The 23269-nt window shown below is 33.9% G+C and overlaps 1 protein-coding gene across 6 annotated transcripts in view; it reads left to right on the plus strand.

Moving 5' to 3' along the window:
* NBEA (neurobeachin) overlaps positions 1 to 23269 on the plus strand; it is a 638449-nt gene that overhangs the window by 355688 nt on the left and 259492 nt on the right. For all 6 annotated transcript variants that reach the window (XM_081293195.1, XM_081293196.1, XM_081293198.1 and 3 more), the window contains exons 36-37: positions 9496 to 9604; positions 13133 to 13299. In XM_081293195.1, coding sequence (XP_081149321.1) covers positions 9496 to 9604; positions 13133 to 13299 — 276 coding nt within the window. The remainder of the gene's footprint in view (positions 1 to 9495; positions 9605 to 13132; positions 13300 to 23269) is intronic.

Raw genomic sequence — 23269 nt, forward strand, 5'->3', positions numbered from 1 at the left:
TAAGATGCAGCTCAAGTCAAAAGAGATTAAGCCAGGGATGCTAAAGGAAGTGCTGGCCAAGGTCTTTTTGCTCGCCTTTGGCCTTGGAGCTTATGCCTGCTTCTGTGTTGCTGCTACTGTTTCCTCTTATGGCCCAACATGAGACTATCAGGAAAAAGAAATTGAAGAACTGAAGGACAAGAAGGTATTCCTAAAATATACTTCATGAAACAGACCATCAAGAACTCCTGTGGTAAGATCAGGCTGATACATGCAATGGCAAGTAATCAAAACAGACTTTAGTTTGAGGATGAATCATTCCTGAAATCATTTGTTTCTGAAATGAAGATGTCTCATGAAGAGATAGTGAAATGCTTTGAATGATAGTCAATTTTCATTTCATTCTGTTTATCAACATGGATGGCCACCTCTATGAACTTGATGGGTCAGTGCCTTTGAACCATGGCACCAGTTCAGAGAGCTCACTACATGAGGATGCTTTTGAGGTCTGCAGAGACTTCATTGAGCATGAGCAAGGGGAAGTCAGCTTCTCTGCGGAGCCCTCTGTAAGGTAGCCTAATGCTATAAGCTAGTTTTTCTTGCCTCTTGCCTTCAGCGTGAAAATACGTAACTGCCCATGTAAGCTATGGTGCTTAAGTACTTGTAAAACACAGCTGTCTCTTTCAGTTCTGCAGATGCATTCTTCCTTTCATCACACCCAAGTACTAGCAGAGCTTCAGATACAGCTCAGCTTTGCATCTAAGATAAAACTCTGCAATATTTCCCCACTGTGTTTCTTGTACTTTAATATTGAAATATTTTGGTGGCTACTTTGGTTTTTCTCTGTAAGTAAAGGCCTTGGATACAGTCTGATTGTTTCTCCTTAATAGGAATAAAGCTTTTCTACTAATAAGAGATAAGATGGAAAAAATAAACAATTTCTGAAATATTGAATTGAATTGGTGTGAACATACTTTATATATAACCAGAGATATGAAAAATTGTGCTGAATATGTGTAATAAAGAATTGTAATGCATTTTTGCTCTCATTTATGTTTTAAAAGGCAATTGAAAAATTTTAAAAAAAAGAAATATCAAATTGAAAAAAGTAAATGTTTAGAAAAATTGCAACTTGCAGAATTAAAACACACATAAGTTGGAAAAAACTATCAATGATTCATCAGATTAGATTAATGTGGTGGTAAATAATCCATTGCAACTTTTATTTTTAAAGTTTTTACCCAAAATCTCACAAGAGAAAGGGGTGAAAATATTTAAATGATGTTAAGAAATATGGACATGGAATGAGAAAGTTTATTTAACAGGTAGCAAAATTGAAGAAAGAAGGAATAAAGATTAAATGAAATACTTTTAAAGATAATGATTATTAATTATTCAGAAGTGAATGAAGATGTGAATACAAAGATATAGGAATCACAGTGTATTTCAAATGGGATAAATAAAAAGAAATCCATGCCAAATGCACAGTTCCAAAAGTAGAGGACACAGAAAATGAACAAATAAAACCACCTGGAAAGAAAGAATAGATCATCTACAAAAAGGGAAAAATTGGAATAAAAATAACAATGAAAATTAGAATGAAGTTGTATAAAATTGTTAAGGTATTGTGTACAAAAAGGAATTCTGAATAATTGTACATATAGCAAAAATATAAGAATTAGGAGAAAGGGATGTTGTGATTTAACTTACACCCTAACTGCCCAATTCAATGGGAGCAATTTTTGTTTTAAAAGCCCGCTTTATATTACTAATGCAGAAGGATTAGAATGGACCTTATTAGCAAAGAATTATAATTAGTTACTTTTTCTAGCCTATCTGTTAGATTTTTGGAAGACTGGCTTAACAGCTTCATTTTTATTTCTCCTAATTCAGTACTTATACAGTGTGGATTAAGCTGCTTTTCCTGGGGGCACTTTTCAAAATTATTAATGTCTTAAGGTGCTTCTGCCTGATGTGATAGATAAGAAAGTTGGGTGAACAGTAGACCAACAAACTGGGGAGGAACACAGAGAAAATATGTTTAGAGAAGGTTTTAAAAGCTCTAACATATTCCTGGAAATCTAAAAGGTTATATACAACCTTGAGACTATGCACATGCTTTGGAAAGACCTAAGAAGTCCTTTAGCTCTCAGCCCCTGCTGACCTTGGATGCAGAAGTGAAAGCTAAAGTAGAGATTTTTTTTTTAATGGGATTGCTTAATATATAATGGCTGCTCCCACTCACACACAGACTTCCTTGGAGAGTTTTTTGAATCAAGACATTAAGGAAACCATTATCCAACTGACCATAAAGCTAATGAAATAGACAATTCAGGTACCACATGTGACAAAGAATACAGACTTTAAAAATTTTTTAAGTTTTAAAAAGTCCTTCAATGAGCAATGAACAACAACAAGTCTTACAAAGGAGAGGATCATATTTTACTAATATGTCAATTTTTAAGAAAAGAATGCAGAGACAATAAGAAATAATAATTTGACCCATACAAAGCAAAAAGCCATATCAACAGAATCTGCCTGAGAAAGCAGTCACATTGGACTTTCTAAGCAAAGATGTTTATTGCAGATTCCCCTCTACATACAATGAGGTTATGTCCCAATAAACCTATTGTAAGTTGAAAATATTATAAATTGAAATGCATTTAATATATGTAACCTACTGAGGTTACTTAGTATTGTACTGAGGGTGAAAAAAATAATGGGTATGCCTTTCCATTATCAGGTTGAAAAATTATAAACTGAACCATTGTAAGTTGCATTATAAATATGTCTCTATTATATCTGTTTCATGAGTTAAGGTAATATGTCTAAGAAATAAAGGAACATATGAGAATGATATCTGAATGTTGAAAAATTCCATAAAGGGTCAGAAATTATAAAAAGGAAACATTTGGAGTTGAAAAGTACAATAACCAAAATAAAAAATTTGCTAGAGGGAATCAAAACAAATTTAAGCTAAGAGAAGAAATAGTCAGTGGACTTGAATATAGGGAGATTGTCTCATGTAAAGAATGGTGGAAAAAAGAGGGAAGAAAAGTGAACAGAATTTTAGAGACCTGTGAGACACCATCTAGCATATGAAAAAATACATAATTAGGATTTCAGAAGGAAAGGAGAAAGACAATGAGGCAGAAAGTATACTCAAAAAATAATGGCGAAAACTATCCAAATATTGTGAAAAATATTGGTCTGTATATCCAAGAAGGCCAGTGAACTCAAATTCATATAAGCTAAAAGATATTCACGTCTGCATGTATGATGAAACTATTAAAAACTTAATACAAAAGAGAACCTTAAAATCAGCAAGAGAGAAGTGATTCACCCTATACAAGGAATAATAAGATTGAGAACTACTCAGAAACCATTGTGGCCATATGCAATGTGATCATATATTCAAAGTTCAGAAAAAAATTCTTAAATATTGTCAATAATTCTACATCTAGCAAAACTATATAATGGGAAGACAAATTATCACATTCTCAGATGAACAAAAACTGAAGGTGTTCATCACTAATAGACTTTCCTTATAAGAAATACAGAAAAGAATCAGGTTAAAAGAGAAGGATACATAGTGACTTAAAATCATGTGAAGAAATAAAGAATGCCTAGAAAGGTAACTATGTGGATAAACAGTTTCATTTATGATAGCATCAAAAAGTATAATATAGTAATAAAATGAAAGGATGCTCAATATTACTAATCATTATGAAAATGCAAATCAAAACCACAAAGAGATAACACATGATATCCATTAGGACAGGAAATAACAAAACTAGAAAATAGCAAGTGTTATTAAGAATATGTAGAAATTAGCACCCTTGAATACTGTTAAGAATTGTGAGCTGATGCAGATCCTAGTTCCTTCTCTGCTTTTATACCAAAAAGAATCAAAAGCAGGGACTCAAAAATTATTTGTTTTAATGGGCTGGGGATGTGGCTCAAGCGGTAGCGCGCTTGCCTGGCATGCGTGCGGCCCGGGTTCGATCCTCAGCACCACATACCAACAAAGATGTTGTGTCCGCTGAGAACTAAAAAAAAATAAATATTGAAAATTCTCTCTCTCTCTCTCCCCCCTCTCTCACTCTCTCTTTAAAAAAATTATTTGTTTTAATATCCATATTCATAGCTGAATTATTTTTAGTAGTCAAAATGTTGAAGCAACCCAAGAGTCTATTGGCAGATGAATAGATAAATTGTGATGTGTACAGGTAATAGCATATGATTCAGCATTAATAAAAAGGAATGAAATTCTGATACAATACAGGTAAAATGTGAGGATATCATGCTAAGTGAAATAAGCCAGTCATTAAAGGATAAATACTGCATGATTCCAATTACATGAGATACATAGAGTAATCAAACAGAGAGACAGAAAGTAAAATAGTGGTTTCCAGAGGCCAGATGTGAAGGAGGAAGTATGAGTAATTTTTTAATGACTAAGGAATTTTGGCTTTTCAAGGTAAATGAAATTATGTGAATGAATGGTGATAATGTTAGCAAATTAAACTGAATATACTTGATGTTACTGTTCAGAACACTTAGAATAGGTTGAGATGAATTTTATGTGTATTTTATTCCAATTGCAAATAATTTTTAAATATGATAATTAGGAATAACTTTAGCCAAAAACAGTTAAAGACTTGCACGATGAAAACTTTGAAACATCATTGAAAGAAATTAAAAAGCCATAAATAAATGAAAATACCATCTATAATAATGGTTTGGAAGAATTAATTTTAAGATGTAAAAACCAGATATATTGACACATGCCTATAATCCCAGCCACTTGAAAGGCTGAGACAGTAGAATCACAAGTTTAAGGCCAGCCTCGGAAATTCAGAAAGACCCTGTGTCAACATAAAGGAGAACTGGGGATGTAGCTCAGTGTTAAAAGCCTTGGTTCATTCCCTAATAACGGGAGGCAGGATTGAGGGGGTGTATGCCATGCCACTTCACATTCCATAGAGTGGCTGCTATTGTTTAAGTAAACAATAAAAAGTATCAGCAAGGATTTGCAGAAATTACAACTGCCAGGCATTGTCTGTAGGAATGTAAATGGTGCAGCCACTATGGAAGACATTTAGCTGTTTCCTCAACAAGTTAAACACAATTACCATATGACTTGGCACTTCTACTTTTAGGTATATTCTCAAGAGAACTGAAAATATGTTGACACAAAAGTTGGTAACAGGATTATTCAAAGTATGCAAAAAATATAAACAACTCAGATGTCCATAAACTGATGAATGGGTAATCAAATGAAGATACATTAAGCAATGTAATACTATTTGACCATTAAAAAGAATGAGGTACTGATGATGCATGCCATGACACAGATGAACATAGAAAATATACTACATGACATAAAAGGCCATATCTTGTATGAATCCTTTTAAATGAAATATATAGAATAGGAAAATCAGAGACAGAATGTAGATAAGTATTTACCAGAAAGAGGAAATTGGTACTCACTGCTAATAGGCATAAGAATTTTTTGGATATCTCTATTCATTGTAACTTATATGATTTTTCTAAGGTGACTGAGATTAGAGTAGGAAAGACATTCATGCCACTTCTCAAAAACTGAGTAAAAAAATTGTGAAAAAGAAATACAAGTTTTATCATCAATAAAATTGGTTTTGTGTGTTTCTTAATACACATTTAGGACTGAGGAGGGAGACCAATGTCTTAGTCAACAATAACATATTTTCAGAGCCAATATAGCAGATAGGTCATAAATTGAGTAAAGGTTCTGGCAAGAGTATGGTTAAAGTGTGGAATTGTGGGACACAGGAAAGGGAGTGAATTTGTGCAGGAGATAGACACTAAAAGAAAAATGGAGGAATTGAAGAACAGAATGTTAGAGGAATTCAAAAGCTTATTTTTGCCTGAGGTATGGGTTTGGACTAGTGATGGGGAGTGAACAGCAGGGGTAGAAGGTTGTAATCTGAGAGCAGGTTCTAGAAGGTTCAAGATTTAAGCAGCAACCAGAAGCAATGGCACACACCTGTGATCCCAGTGACTCAGGAGGTTGATGCAGGAGGATCTCAAGTTTGAGATCAGCTTCAGCAACCGACCCTGTCTCAAAAAATAAAAAGGATGGGGAATTTAGCTCAGTGGTAACATAACTCTGGGTTTAATCCTCAGTACCAAAAAAAAAAAATTAAGAAGTGAAGTCATGTATGGCCAGTAGATTAGAAATGAAGATCATGGTAATACAAAGGTTAGGAAATTTTGAGCTACAGTGGATAATGGGGTCTCCCAGAATGATGGGAAGATGTCCGCTTCTCTTTGTAAATAAAAAAAAATATAGATTAGTTGACATATAACTCATAAATTCTGTAGATAGGACAGACTTCCAGATAATTGATACATTTTCTCTGGTGTCTCTGCAAGAGTCCTTTGTTATACATCCCCCAAATCCCCTTCTTTGTACCTATTAACCAGCCCAACCATGAAACTTTCCCTTCTTGCTGTCTCCTGCTAATCTATTTAAGTTTTGTAATATGCACTAATTTATACATATTAGATTTCTTCCTGGCTTTTTTAAGCCTTTAGCATGTGTTAGACAAATATGTTGAATAGTGAATGCTCCATTATCTCACATCTCATCTCTCTTAAAGCCTGTCTACTAACTGTAAGTCAGTAACTTCATCAAAAGCTAATCTATCCATCCATCCTTCCTTCTTTCTCTCACTCCCTTGTTCCCTGAATTCTTTCATCCCTCCCTTTCTCTGTTTCTTCCTTCTGGGAATCAAACCTATATAACTTCTTATTTTTCCATCTTCTTCAGGAACAGATTAATACTATGTGATTTTGCCTTCCAAGATTATTTACAGAGGAGTCTACACCTTTTCCTCCCAAATATTGTTGTTTCTAACAGATTCCTGTCACTTTGTGTTCTCTCAAAAATTTGTGTTGTGGTGGATTTGGGGACTGAAATTAGATGGCTTTTGCATGAAATGTGCCTGTGTCTCTTGGAAATGACTGGAGACATCATTGCCCCCTGCTTTCTGGAAATATCTCCATCTATGTTGCTGCAGTGTAAGATTTCAGTAGTGCCTCTCTCATGCTGCCAGAACTATTCTCACTGCTCCTAGAGCAGCAGGGTAGTTTTTTTTACCCAGATCTGATCATGGAGTAATTATATCTATGTTAGAGCAGTCATAGATTTTGGAAAATTCCTACTTAGGGCTATCTTGATTTCAGTGCTGTTCAGAATGTATATGATTACCCTGCAATAAAGGAACCATTTACCTGTCAGTTTTTGTCGAAGATGTTACAAAGATCTTGCAGATAATGTAGTAGAATAATATTACAACAGTGCTATGTAATTCAACGTTAATACATTAGTTACCTCAAAGACATACGTAACTTTTAAAAGTGTATAACTAATTAGAAGAAATTTTAAAAATTCTACTTAATCAAAAACTTAGAAATATCAGGACATATACCAATTTTTTCCTTTTGCATAGATGTGTTGTTGAAGGAGACAAATGTACCATAGGTACATAGAATGTAGTGAAGATATAGTAGGAAATACTAGATATAGTAGGAAATAAATACAAAAATTAAAATAGCATTAAATGTATTCCATTCTAATTGAAATTCATGACACCTTAAGCAAAAAAAAAGTGTTGATTCATTTCATTAAGGAACGTGAAAATAAGAAATTATGATCGAAAATAATTCTTTAGGTTAAAATCTCAGGAGGAAAAAAAACAACGAGTAAATATGAGTGTTAGGATTGGATTTAAAAAGGATATAGATGAAATAGATCAAAGAACTGGAGGTTCTAATACCTTAATTATAGAAAATGCTTTATAAGTTTACCCTTTAAAGAAAATCCAGAAGAAACTGAAGTTAACTTTTCAACTATACCTTGATTTTTCTATAATAAATAATTGCTAGTTGCAAAAGGAGATATTTAATAAGGTAAAAACAAAGGCTTAATCTGTTTTTAATTGACAAAATGAAAAAAAAATAATGTTCATTTTGTCATATAAAGGAGAATTGCAGAAGTAAATAAAATTTTACTTTGAAAATGTTATTTAATGAAGATGAAATATAAAATTAAAATTATGAAAAGTATTAAAAACTATGATTTAGGACAAAGTACTTAATTGTTCTGAGCACTGATTTCTTATATTTAAAAATGAAATGATGATACATCTGAGGATTCTGTAAGAATTAAGAATATACACTCCTAGTTCATTTACATTGCTCTCTATAAATGGTTTGGTAATAATTGTTATAATCAATTTCCTCCTCTTCCTCCTCCTCTTCTTCCTCCTCTTCTCTCCCTCTTCCCTGTGGTTCTCATCAACTGAGCACACCTGAGAAGTTGTTTTGCTCTGTCAGTTACCTGGGCCTGCAGTTATGTGGGAGATTGGCTTTGGTCTGATAGCTCATCTTGGCCCAAGGGCTAGAGCACCTCTCTTCTCTTCAAAAGACTTTTACTGTGATGTATGCTTCTTGCAACCTGGTGGCATACTCCAAAGAGAGAGTTCCAAAAGTTAAAAGCTGCAAAGCATCTTATTTCTTAGCTTCAGGAACCACATAGCATCACTTCTCCTGTATTCTGTTGGTACAGTAAGTCAGGGGGTAAGCCCCTATCTAAGGGAAGTAGAAAGGCCCCACTTTATGATGGGGCAATGATGAGTTACCACTGCAGAAGAACATGTGTATGAGAAATACTGTGGCAGCATCTTTGGAAATAACCTCTGCCACAAGTTACAAAAGAAACTGAAGTTTCTTTCCTGTTGTGGTTGTGAAAATATTGCCAAATAGTATTGCTAAGTGAGAAAAATTAGATACAGGACAGACTATATATTAAATTAATATTAGTGTTGGAAAATAATATTTTATGTGTATTTTGAAATTCTGTGAAAATACGGAAGAAATGAACAATGGATACCTTTTGAGGTTGGAAATTAGTTGACTAGGGAATGTATGAGAGGTTTTTTAGTATCTTACTACACATTTTAAAAACAACTTGAATCTTCAAATATATAATATATAACTTAAATTGCTTTAAAATTTTAATTTACTGTAGTCCCAGTATTTAAAGGAAATTTAGAAGTAAGGCCTTTAACCTATGTTAATTAAAATGAGAATCCATTCTGTTTATTTCCTAATATGTGGTCTTTAAGCTTATGTGTGAAAACTAATTTCCATGATGGTAAAATCAGCTGTTTAACCATTTTAAAACACCCAGCCCAAATCCTTGATTTTTATTCAGTTAACTATCTTTATTGAATTAAAGGAGTCACTAGTTCACATGTAACACTGTTTAAGAGAGGCATTGCTGAAACAGCTTTATGGTATATTACTATGTTTCATATTTCATGGAATTGTAACTTAAAATATATTAGTTTCCTAATCTTAATATTTATGTATAAATAATATTTGAAATAGTGGAATTTGATAATTAAAAATAGTTGGACTAACCAAAGCTATTAAGAACATTAATTCAAAATGTCTTTTTCTTTTTAGATTACTGTGCCATGCTATGAAGGACCATATAGTTCGTGTTGCAAATGAAGCTGAGTTTATTTTGAACAGACAGAGAGCTGAAGATGTACATAAACATGCAGAATTTGAGGTAAGAATTAGGGAGTTAATTAAATTGTGCTTTGCTGTTGTAAGAATCCCATTACTCATTTGTAACTTTACATAAGATTTTTTTTCTTTTTTAAAATTTTGGGACCAGGGATTGAACCCACGACTGATTAATCACTGTAAGTCACATCTCCCATGTTTTATTGTGAGACAGGTTCTCAATAAGTTGCTTAGGGCCTTGTTAAATTACTGGGGCTAGCTTTGAACTTGCAATCCTCCTGCCTCGAACATCTGAGCCACTTGGGATTATAGGCATGTGCCACTTGGCCATAAGGAATATTTTTAAGAAGAAATTTTTACAGAAAGGATTTCAGGTCTTGTTTTGAGAAGCTTTAATGAATGTCCAACAAAACGCTAGCTTGTTTCTACCTTATGTACAACCTGAAGAAATCCCTCTTGGTCCAATGAAGGTATTTTAACTTTACTCTAAGCAAAAGTAAAGAGTAAATAACTAAAGGCAAAATAAATTTCATAATACAGTTACTGTTACTTTTGAGCTAGCAAGATTTATAAACCAGGGGCTGGGGATGTGGCTCAAGCGGTAGCGTACTCGCCTGGCATGCGTGCGGCCCGGGTTCGATCCTCAGCACCACATACCAACAAAGATGTTGTGTCCGCCGAGAACTAAAAAATAAATATTAAAAATTCTCTCTCTCTCTCTCTCTCTCCCCCCTCTCTCACTCTCTCTTAAAAAAAAAATCTTCTCCAAAACACTTATGTATTATTTCTCTGTTTTCATTCTATCTTTAAAAAAAAAAAAATTTATAAACCACAAGACAGACATGAGGATATCATATGTTTTTATGAATGACCTTATATAGGATTCAACAAATATAATTTCAGTGTTTTAAAGATGCAGTTATTCAGTATTTCAGTTTATTCAGTATTTCAGTTCATTCAGTTTACAAAACTAAGTGCTTTTCAGACATATTCAGGTGACCTGACATTTGGCTTAGGTTGGACTCTCGGTGACCTTGAAAGTAATAAATAACTTCACCAATTTATTCTCCTGATGCAACATGCCAACAAGTGTGGTATGGCTTGAAATCAGAGCCCACAATTGCAGTTTTGATGAGGTTTTTATCTCAGTAAAGCAGCTCTCCAAGTCATACAAGTTGATGGACTAGGTCTAGTGATCTCTGACCCAGCCAGCTGAAAAGCATGAGACAGAAAATAGCTATTGTTGCTTTCATACACATAACCTCTGCTTCATTTGGTCAGATGAGACAGCAGGCACTTATCTTATGGAATTGTAACAACCTTATTTGGAAAAAGAATACTAGATATTTTAAACTTTTTGATAAAAGTATAGTGACAGGTGTTTGTCAAAGGGAAGTTTTGTATCGCTTGAGCAATAAAAATCATTGGATATTTATCAGAGTATCATATTGTAACTTGGATGCCAAGAAAAAAATTGAGTTATGTGTTTTTTTGAAAGAATATGATTAGGTATAAGACATGTCAGAACTCAATGAAATAAAAATATTCAGTTAACTTTCAACTTCTGTTGGTAAATAAGATAAAGAATATTAACTGAATGTTTGCAGGATCAATTTTGAGGCAATCATATTCTCACTAAGAAAATCAGGATTTTTTGTGAAGAAATAAGCAGATCAGTATTTGTCACTTGAGAACATTTAAAATAGATTTTCAAACAATATTAGTTATGAGCTTTAATACATGTTTAAGCTAAGGACACTGTTTCTCAACCATTGTTATTGTTATTGTTATTATTATTACCCTCTGAAGGAATCTTTTTAGACTTTATTTTCCTAACTTCTTCCCAACCCCCAGAGAATTTTTCACACCACTAACATGCTGTATGTCTGTTTGGAATCTTTCTTTGCATCTGTACGTAATACATTAAAAGAAGGTTTTTTTTTTCACACCCCTACAAACACCAATTTATAGCCTGCTAAGGGTGAGATCACTCCCATTATGAATTCATGGCCTAGAGTGATAAGAGGTTTTGAAGGAGACATGAAGAATTAATGGTTTTTAGATTAGATATACATAGCATATAATGTTAATGTAAATCTAATTTTGAAAGAATTGGGTGAATATTGTTTTTTAACACAAGTATTTACATTTGCTTTTAGAGCAATATTAATAAATACATTGATTTATGTGTGTGTGCACGTTCGTGTTCGCTTGGTTTACCAAACACATGACCTTGAAATTGTAAAAAATTTTACAAAAGTCATGACATTATACTAGGACTTTTTGATGAATTTCTCTACCCCTGTACAAGCCTAAAATTAGGAGAAATAGTATATTTAATTTTAAATGGGTACTTCACAGTTAAGTTTTTTTTTTAACTTAATACTGTAATTGTTAAGGAAGAAAAATGAAAATTTAATTTTACTCTCCAATGAACTAATGAAATATTAACCTCATTACCAAGGCAGATCTTTGTACTAATTGGTAATTCCCTGTACAAAAAGATAAATTGGAAAATGAATTAATCCTTCATAGATTAATGTAAGGTTATTTCTCTAAAAAAGGATGACTTGTGGTAGTTTTCTATATAAATAGACAAAAGGATGTGACTACCTTCTGTGAAGTAGATTTTTGCATAGTTATGATGAATGGGAATAGTTATATTTTCTCAGATATATGAGACTTTTTTATTCTTAGTTATATGACTTGTATTACACACTTGCTAATGCTGGAATTTTTAGTCAAATTGATCTGTTCAAAAAACTACTATATAAAAAATAAAACTTACATTTAAAGAGATTCTCCTTTTCATGTTTATATTGGATCTTTTTGATACACAAAGGGATTCATTTATAAACTGTGTTGCTAATGTGAGCAAGAATACAGACAGCTGACATGACAACTGATTATTATGAAAAAGGAAAGATAAGAATAAGGGACTAATTCTCATGTGACCTTTTGAACATATTAGATTTTAAATTTGGAAAGGAACACCGAGAAAAATCTTGTCTTAGCTCCTTATTGTACATAAATGAAACTAAGTACAATGAAAAAAATGAAGTTTGCATAAAGTGTGAATTAAAATTCAGGTCTGCTGAATTCCCAAATCACTTATTTTTTCTTCTATACTATGTGGCCATTCATGAAATAAAAAACTATAAATTATATGACAATTTTTATATTTATATGTGATTATCAGGAGCATACCTTTCAAGTGAGATGTGCTATAATGATTAAAATATCAAGTAGATTTTCCTTTTTAGGAAGCCATTTCTGTTTGTGGAATGATAGTTTCTGGACAACAAAGTCATATTTCTAGAACTAAACAGAATCATAAAAGTCTCTGATTACTTTATTTAAAGTTAAACAAATTATTTTACACATACTTACAAAAGAACACATTTACCAATTTGAAAGACAACTACATGTGTTCTTTAGAACAAAATGATAGAAAATTACATTATGTGAGTTTTTCAGATTGAGGTGTTATTACCTTTTCACTTACTGTTAGAGATCAAATCTTTTATACACGGTAAAAAATTTTATTATTATACATTGTATTTATTTTCAGTCCCAGTGTGCCCAATATGCTGCTGATAGGAGAGAGGAAGAAAAGATGTGTGACCATCTTATCAGCGCTGCTAAACATCGTGATCATGTAACAGCAAATCAGCTGAAACAGAAGATTCTCAATATTCTCACAAATAAACATGGTGCTTGGGGAGCAGTTTCTCATAGGTGAGTTAAAATAAATTAAATGTAAAAAACTCATGGGTTAATTATCATAGTTGGAAGTAAAGCTGTGACTACAAACTTATTTAGAAATTATCAGTATTTCTTATACACAAGTTATAATTTGCTGTGGAGAAGTAATATATTCTTTTTAAGAGTTTTCTTTTATAATTTAACATGAAGACTTACTTGGGAAGGTTTTTCATCCAAATTTAGAATATTATATTGAGGCCTATTTGATTCTTAATATTGAGAAGGATTTGTTTAATGTACATAGATGTTTCATTGTTTGGGATTTAAATATTCACCACCATTGTATCTTGTTGGTGTATGATTCCCTAATGCAGTATGAAATGACCTTCTTTTTCTCCTCTGATTAATCTTGGCTTGAAATCACTTTATTTCATACTAGAATAGCATCAAATGTTTGTTTACCAGACCCATGTAAATGGTATATAGATGTCTTTGCCTGTGAAATAAGTCTCTTGCAGCATAGTGTTAGAGTTCACTTTTTTAATCCAATCTGCCAGCCTATGTATTTTGACTGAATTTTAGATTATATAAATGATTTAGTGTTATTATTGAGACAGGAATTTTTATTTCGTGCCATTTTGTTTTATTTCTAAAGTTTAAATTGAACTTGATTCTCATTTAATTGACTATGGTGCTTGTTTTAGTTGTTATTTTTCATTTCTTCTTCATGAACTGTTTTGTATACTGTGTTTAGTGTAGTATAAGCTTTCTAGTTATGAATTCTTTTAGCTTTTGTTTATCGTGGAAGGTTTTTACTTCATCTTTAATTCTGAAGCTTAATTTTGCTAGGTGTATTATTCTTGATTGGCGTCCATTTTCTTTCAGAGCTTGGTATGTTTTATTCCAAGCACCCCTGGATTTTAGGGTCTGGGTTGAAAAATCAGTTGAAATCTAGATTGGCTTACCTCTAAATGTGACCAGACATTTTTCTCTTATAGCTTTTAAAATTCTTTTTTTATTTTGTATGTTAGGAATTTTTTAAATTATGTGTCATTGTGTAGATCTATTTGGATTTTGTATATTTGGAGCCGTATATGCCTCCTGTATTTGAATTTCCATTTCATTCTTGAGATTTGGAAAATTATCTGATATTTTTTTCATTGAAAAATTTACATATTCCTTTAGTTTGTATTTCAGGGCCTTCACCTATTCCATTGAACCTTAAATTTGGGCTTTTAGTGTTATTCTAGATTTCTTGAATATTCTGTTCAGGGTCTCTTAACATCTTTTCCTTATGGTCAGCTTTATTTTCAGGATTATATACAATCTTTGAGAACTGAAAATCTGTCTTCAAAGTGATGTAATCTATTAGTGATATTTTCCATTGAATTTCTAATTTGGTTTATTGATTCCTTCCTTTCAGGGATTTCCATTTGGTTCTTTTTCAGAATCTCTGTCTCTTTATTGAAGTGATCTTTTACTTCCTGAATTTTCTTTCTGATTCCATTTCTTACATCTTTTAGCTCATATGACAGCTTAACTATGATCTTTCTTTTTTTATTTTTTTTAATTGGTTGTTCACAACATTACAAAGCTCTTGACATATCATATTTCATACATTAGATTGAAGTGGGTTATGAACCCCCAATTTTACCCCAAATGCAGATTGCAGAATCACGTCGGTTACACATCCACAATTTTACATAATGCCCTATTAGTAATTGTTGTATTCTGCTACCTTTCCTATCCCCTACTATCCCCCCTCCCCTCCCCTCCCATCTTCTCTCTCTACCCCATCTACTGTAATTCATTTCTCTCCTTGTTTATTTTCCCATTCCCCTCACAACCTCTTATATGTAATTTTGTATAGCAATGAGGGTCTCCCTTTATTTCCTTTTCTCTCCCTTTCCCTCCCATCTCATGTCTCTGTTTAATGTTAATCTTCTCTGACATTTCCTCCATTGTGGTGTCAGTGAAGTCTGCTATTGAAGTATTATGGACTGTTTGTGATGGGTTTTTCCTTTGCTGTTTCATATTGTTTGTATGTTACTTCTTCTTTTAAATGAAGGACTACTTTGTTATCTTCTTTTTCATAAGAGCCCTGAGTTGGATGAATATCCAGATACTGATACTTTAAGTGAGTGTATGACCTCTTCTGATCCCAATATCTGTACCACTTTAAGATATGCCACTGAACCCTGTTTATTATAAATACTTCAGAACCAAGTCTTCTTCTATTCAACCTTTTAAGAGCCAAAAATGTGTTGCAGTTATTCTCCATGATCCCTCAAATTCAGGCATAAACTTATAATAAAGTTCTGGAATAAATAAAAATAGTGGTTAAATTTAATAAACTTACTGTAAGTGAGGGTTAAAAATAGTGAGGAAGAGAGATTGAGAAAAAAGAAGATGGAAAATAGAGAAATAAAGGAAGGAAGGAGGAGGAAAAGATAAAAAAAGATAATTTATGTCAAGGTAGAAAGGAGAAATAGATGAATGATTGGTATTTCAGGATATAGCAAATAATGCGAGAGGATGAGTACTGTGTAAGAGGAGCAAGTATAAACTAGAGCTTGGATAACAAAGATAGGAGGTTTCATTCTATTTAATGCTTTAAATCATTGGATGAAATACATTCAAATGGGTTGAAGGTACGATGTTGGCTATTGTAGGTTGACAATTACCATTTGAGTTAAAGAGTTCTTTATATGATCAAAGTTACAACAAGTTGTTTATATAAACCATGTCAATGTGAAGAAAATTTTTGCTGAGTCTTCGTTTGGATTTCATTGAGATTAAGTCATTTAGCAGATGTCCATTTGTCTTTGGCTGTGGATTTCTCCCGAATTACGAGGGCACAGGAGCCAATTACCTAGTTGCTTTGAACCTCATTCCTGCAGCTTCTGGTTGTCAGCTAAGGGGCCTGCAGCTGACTACTGGGAGGGTGCAGTGTTGTGGGTTGGCTCTTCCTATTGTGTACAGTAGTTCAGAATGTAGGCTCTGGAGTGTCCCTGTGATTGCTATGGGTCACCATGTACCTGCTCCCCTCTACTGGATCCTTTTTATAATAGTGAAAATTCTGGTGGCTGTCTGTGAGTGCAGGAATTCTGGTTGTGGATTTTCTGTGGGTGTTCTGTAATACAAAAGTACTACTCCAGCCATTGCCACTCCCTGAGGTATTTTAGTAAAGGGTCTCAGATGGTTCACCTGGACTCTAGTTTCCACTACCCCAGATTGTGAAGGACAGGCATTGATTCCCTATTATTCAGTCTGATGCAATTTCCCTCAAGTGTCCAAACTATTCCCTGTCACTTGCCCGTTGTGATCATGGGTCAGGGTCTGTACCAGTTAAGGCTGGGATCAGCCCTTCCTCCTGCATAGACTCTAATAATTTACTGCTGGGTCTCTACGTCACTGGATATTCAGAGAGCTTCCCTATAGTACAGTTCTGGGATCCCAGGGACTGTCTCCCCCAACCCAGGGTATATTCTCCCTAGTTCCAGTGGTCTGGAGCAGGTGAATCTGCTTTCCTTTGTTCAGGGCCAAACCTGCTTCCTTTTTTCCTCTGATTGGAGCAAGTGGATGCTACACAGAGCTTTCGGTCCTTGCTTGGGTCACAGAGGCTGAGTGGGGTTAGAACTCCCAGCCCAGGTGCCCTGTTCACAGTAAGGGGGAGACAGAAGGTTTCAGCAATTTTCAATTAGTAGTGGTCCTTCTAAAAGTTCTTTCTGGCTGGATTCTTAAGGGGTTGCACTGCAGAGGAGTTCCTTCTGGTTTAACTTGGGTGTGGGAAGACTCATTGCTATTTTAAGGGGGTGACTGGTAGGTTTAGGGCTCCAGAAGATGGCTTCAGACCCCTGGTCCAGTTTTATTTTCCTGATTTGGTTTTAAGCTGTTTGTACTGTTTTATAGACCCTTCTGTTACTGTTGCACTTTAAATTTTGTCTGTCTTTCCAACAATTTTTAAGTGGGTAAGCTTAAGAAATTTTCTGCTCCCCTCTCTCTTTCTCTCTCTGTTGACCCTTCCTCCTTCTCCATCCCCAGGTTCAGGTTAGAAGCTAAGGGACAGAGTTTGTTTTCTACTCTGGTAACCTATCTTCCAGCCTCTCCAAGTCTCAGACTTTGTAACATCATGCTTTAGAGCATTTATTTTGTCATCCACCTCTCAATTCTGCTTTTCCTTCTCTGCCTCATTTCTTATTGTGAAGAGGTTGGACCCACTGCCTCACTTGCTTTTGCCATCTCCCCCTGTCCTTCAACTCAGCCATTAAACTAAATCTTTAGGCATAAGTATTGTTTTTTATAATCTTCATTAGTTTTGATTAACTACTAGGGCTCATCATTGGACCTCTTTTTGTTTTTATTTTACTCCCTTTCTAGCTAATTTTATGTAGTCTCATGGTTTAAAAATACTGCCAGTATGTTGATAATGTTCAAATGTATTATAACTAGACTAGATCTCCCTCCAGTCTCCATTCCTGTATATCTATCTGTCTTTTTGGTAGGTTCTCCTTGGATATCTAATACTCATCTCACTGTTGAGTTGTCAAAACGGAGTCCAGATTTTTCTCCCAGACCAGTTTCTCATGTATTCTTCTCCATCCCAGCCAAGGAAAACTCTGTAATTACCCAGGTCATAAGTGTTGCTCTTAGCTTGACTACTCTTCACACATTTCACCTTCAGCCCTTCTAAAAATAGTATTGATTTTTCAACACAATATATCCAGGGTGTGACTACTTCTCACATTACCTTGGCCCAGGCCACCATTGGTTCTCATGTGATTTATGCAGCAGCTTTTGAATAGTCTTCCTGTATTTGTCCTTGTGCTTCTAAAGTCGGTTCTCAGCACAGTAGCCTAGTCCTTCTATTTAAAATATAGATCCATTTTCTCCTCTGCTCAGAAACCTACAGAATTGTGCTATGCAAGACAAGCGACTAGTCACATGTGGCTATTCAAATTTAATTAATGTAAATCAAATTTTAATAAAACTTGGTGCCTCTGTGGTACTAATTGAATTTTAAGTAATCAATAACCACATGTTGCTATTGACCACCATATTAGATAAAATAGAACATTCCCATCATTGCAGAAAGTTCTTATTGGACACTGTTGCCCCAGGGACTTGCCAAGTTACTAGGGGGTGAAAAACACAGTTTTTTTTTTCTGTTACATATAAAAGGAACAATGGCTCAAAATATTATAGCTTTACTATCAGAAATCATGGAGACCAGAAGAAAATCATCAACCCAGAATTCTATATTCAATAAAAATATCTCTTACAAATTAATGCAAATTATAAACATTCTCAAATAAAGGGAAAGTAAAGAGAATTCCTTCCCAATAAACATGTTCTTTAGGAAATGCTAGAGCACATTCTTCAGGCACAAAGAAAACAAAAGCATAAAATTTTGAAATGAAGAAAGTTGTGTTGTTTTGTTTTATTTCCCCACACAGTTCAAAGGCAGTAGGATAGAGAAATGATAATGTTTTTCAAATAATGCTAGAACAATTGAACACCGATAGGCAAAAATTAGAACTTGACCTAAACCTCACTCCCTATGTGAAACTTAAAGTATATCACAGACATAAATATAAAATTTAAAACTTAGGAGAAAATTTTCATGACCTTGCTTCGTATTGGCAGTATTATTAGTAACAGCACATAAGTCTGATCCATAAAAGAAAATCACACAATGGACTTCATTAATATTAAAAACACTTTATTTCTTTGAAACATTTTACTGTTGAGAGAATATTACATTGTCAAAAACTGGGATAGCCTAGACTAGGAAAAATATGTGCAAATCCCATACTTTACAAAGATTATTATGCAGACTGTATAAGTACTTTCAAAACCTAATACTAAGAACAAACACTGCAATGAAAAAAGCAAACAAAATATTTGAGCAAACACTTAACTATAGTATGCAGATGGAAAATAAACACATGAAAAGATTCCAATATTCTAGCAGTTTTCAACAGTTAACAATTGAGGGAGGATTAGAGTAGAAAAGGCAATAAGAAGGAGATTTTTGAAACAATAGGGCTATGGTGTATTTTGAGTGTGGGAGTAGTTTCATAATCCTACACATTTACATTTGTTGAGATTTATACAACTGTTACTAAAAAATGAATTTTACTGTATGTAAATTAACCATTTTAAAAACCTTGAAAATAAAAAGTCTGGAAAAGTCTTTAAAGATAATACCTTAGTTGTTAACATTAATAACTACCAATCCAGCCTCAGCAATGGTGAAGTGCTAAGCAACTCAGTGAAGACCCTATCTCTAAATAAAATACAAAATAGGGCTGGGGAGGTTGTTCAGTGGTGAGTGCCCCTGAATTGAATCCCCATTACCCAAAAAAAGAAAAGGGAAAAGAATTGCAATCAAATATCTAATTCTTAGTTTAAACTTAAATTACAACTCAGATTATCTGTTATTTCTACACAAACACTGATATATTGAAAATACGTAAATTTTCCTTTCCCTACAATGGAGACCTATAAATTGATTAATTTTCACTGGATATATTTTGTAATATGTATCCTAAATAAATGTATCATTCTCTAATAAAGTTTATGAATTATTCAGGAAGGGAAAAAAACTATCTCCCAGCAATTTTAAAGTAGTTTATGATGTCACAATTTTAATTAGGAGTATTTGATTTTTGAGTTCTACAGTGAAAAAAATACTATTACACGTTTTGGTGCTATGTATATTGACAGAAACTAGATTAAATTTTTTTGAGAGAGAGAGAGAGAGAGAGAGAGAGAGAGAGAGAGAGAGAGAGAAAATTTTTTAATATTTATTTTTCAGTTTTCGGCGGACACAACATCTTTGTTTGTATGTGGTGCTTAGGATTGAACCTGGGTCACACACATGCCAGGCAAGCGCTCTCTAGGTACCGGGTTCGATCCTCAGCACCACATAAAATAAATAAAGGTATTGCATTTATCTACAACTAAAATATATATATATATATATAAAGAAGTTGTGTTTTATTTATTTATTATTTATTTATTTATTTTGGAGTCAACCTGTTATTCTATACTTCTTAAATAAGAGTTTTCATATTCAAAATCTCAAGATATTAAAGTCTGAATAATAACTTAATATAACTTAAAATAAGCATTATAAGCTTGAAATAATGAAGTAACACAAAGTAAGCACTTAGTCATAAAGAACACTATGAAGAAGTAGAACTGTAAAGTAAAAATTGTATGCTTTTGAAATCAACTGTAGGTTTGAAATATTCTCATACAGTCCATATTCACTTGCACTTCTTGGCTCTACTCCTATTCCCTTTACTTCAAACATTCACCATTGCCTTCTATGATAGGTACAAACTATAGCCACCATTGTTGGGTATGTATTTAAGTTCAATTTAATTTGCACTGGGTCTCTTCCCTGAAACTGGTGGAAAATTTAATCTCAGTTAAATGAGGCCACTACCCATACACCACACATGCACATACTCCAGGATTAGACAGAAACGCTAGTAATCTTACTAGCATAAGGCCAAGGGATCATTTCCCTCTGGGTTCCAGGAAGGTTCTTGGTTTGTATGTGAAGGTAGGTCTGTTTCTGCCTGAAATGACACATAGTTTCATCAGGGAATAGAGCTGCGGCCCCTAGGATGTAGTTAACTTACATTCCTACCCTTTGATTGGGAGTAGATGTACCCCATCACCTTTAGTACCACCTTCTATGTCATCTTCCCAGGCTTGGAATAAGCACCCATGTTACCCTAGCTACTTCAGTCTCCTCGCCACAAAAAAGCCTCTCTTTCCATCCTCTCTTTTTTTTAACATTTTATTTGTTTTAATTAGTTATACATGACAGTAGAATACATTTATGCACTTCGATATGTCATACATAGATGGGATATAATTTCTCATTTTCCTGATTGTACACATTGCAGAATCTTATTGGTCATGTAGTCTCATATACACATACAGTAATAATGTCCATTTATTCTACTATCATTCCTATCCCCACATCCCCTCCCCTCATCTCCCATCACTTCCCTCTACCTAATCTAAGGTAACGCTATTCTTCCCTAGTGCCCCCTGCCCTGTTGTGAATTAGCATCTGTATATTAGAGAAAACATTTGATCTTTGATTTTGTGGGATTAACTTATTTTGCTTAGCATGATATTCTCCAACTCCAACCATTTACTGGCAAATGCCATAATTTCACTCTTATTTAAAGCTGAGTAATATTTCATTGAGTATATGTACCACATTTTCTTTATCATTATTTATCTACTAAGGGACACCTAGGTTGGTTCCATAGTCTAGCTGTTGTGAACTGAGCTGTTATAAACATTGATGTGGCTGCATCACTATAGTATGCTGATTTTAAGTCCTTGGAATATAAACCAAGGAGTGAATATCTGCATCGAATGGTGGTTCCAATCCCAGTTTTGTGAGGAATCTCCATACTGCTTTCCATAGTTGTTGTACCAATTTGCAGTCCCACCAGCAATGTATGAGTGTACCTTTTTACCACATCCTCACCAGCATTATTGTTGCCTGTATTCTTGATGATTGTCATTCTGGAGGAGTGAGATGAAATCTTAGAGTAGTTTTGATTTGCATTTCTCTAATTGCTAGAGATGTTGAACAGTTTTTCACATATTTGTTGATCAACTGTATATCTTCTTCTGTGAAGTGTCTGTTCAGTTCCATCCTCTCTTATAGGAAAGTTCAGGTACTGTTTAAAAAGAATGTTTCTTTAAATAGGAATGCTTCATGTGTCCACCAAAAAGGTAAGAGAAGTCCCATGTCTCTTGGATTCAAGATTCTGCTCATTCTGGGGGGCTTGTCCTAGAGTGCGGTGGAAATATTGCTTATTTTCTGATCCTTTCAGATTCCCAGGCCCATTCCTTTCTATAACTATCTTAAGACATACATCTAATTCACAGGTACTGTAACTAGAATAGAGTATTCCCACATGGGGAATTTGAATGCTTGACATTCATCTCTTTATGCTCTAACTAATTGAGGTTACCAATTCTAACTACTTTAAAAGACAAAACATAAATCTAAGTTAGGTAAATCTTCATGACTTATTGATTTAATAAAAAGGGAAAAATGGAGGATGTTGTTCAGTTTGCTGTCATGGTTCACTAAGTGAATGGTGGTAGTCATTCTTGGACCTGAAAAACACAGAAGGAACAGTATATAGCAGAAGGTAGTTATATTGAATCTGCATTGCCTGTGGCATGTTCTAGTGGACATGTTTACCAGGAAGTAGAACACAGAACTCCAAATGACATAGGTCACTACTTATGCACACCATAACTTCCTCAGATACATTTGGAACATACTTTTCAATAGCCAACATATTCTTTCTCTCGAAGTCTTCCAGTAAAGGGCATCTAGAAAACATCCCTAATTTATTTATTTTCTCCAGTCTTTTCTCCACTTATATAACCCACATAGAGAAATCTGTTAGCAATTCCTGTAAGCAGTACATCTAGAGTATATACTTTATTCTTTCAAGCTCTGAAAATAGTTAGAAGATGGATTGTTCCATGGTTGTGTTTTGCTGGGTAGATTCTTCAAGGACAAGGAGCACAGATATTAGAAATTAAGAAAGTAGTCAATCAAGTATTATAGTTAGCCTGAGATAGTTAAGAAGGGTATGTGAGGAAAATAAGGCAGAAAATAAAGGGGTTAAGAAAACAAGCATCATTGAACTGAAAGGGTGGGAAATTGTAGATATGAGTTTAAGATATCAGAAATACAGTAATCCAAGATTGACACATCCAGATCATGGTCATGAGAGTGGTAGAAGAAGTTGTTTGAAGATCTTGGTAACTAGGAGGTAAAGAAACTGAAAGGATAGAATCTTGCATTTGGCATTTATGTTGAATTGCTCAAGATAATTCCAATATTTGGCTGGCAAGGAAAATCATCAACATCTTCTCAATCTTTAGTAGATAAGAGGACTGACTGGCTTGTTCGGGCTGGGAGAGGACGTCAGGTGAGGAG

This window comes from Spermophilus citellus, assembly GCF_964194105.1.
Source record: "Spermophilus citellus genome assembly, chromosome: 1".
NCBI lineage: Eukaryota > Metazoa > Chordata > Mammalia > Rodentia > Sciuridae > Spermophilus > Spermophilus citellus.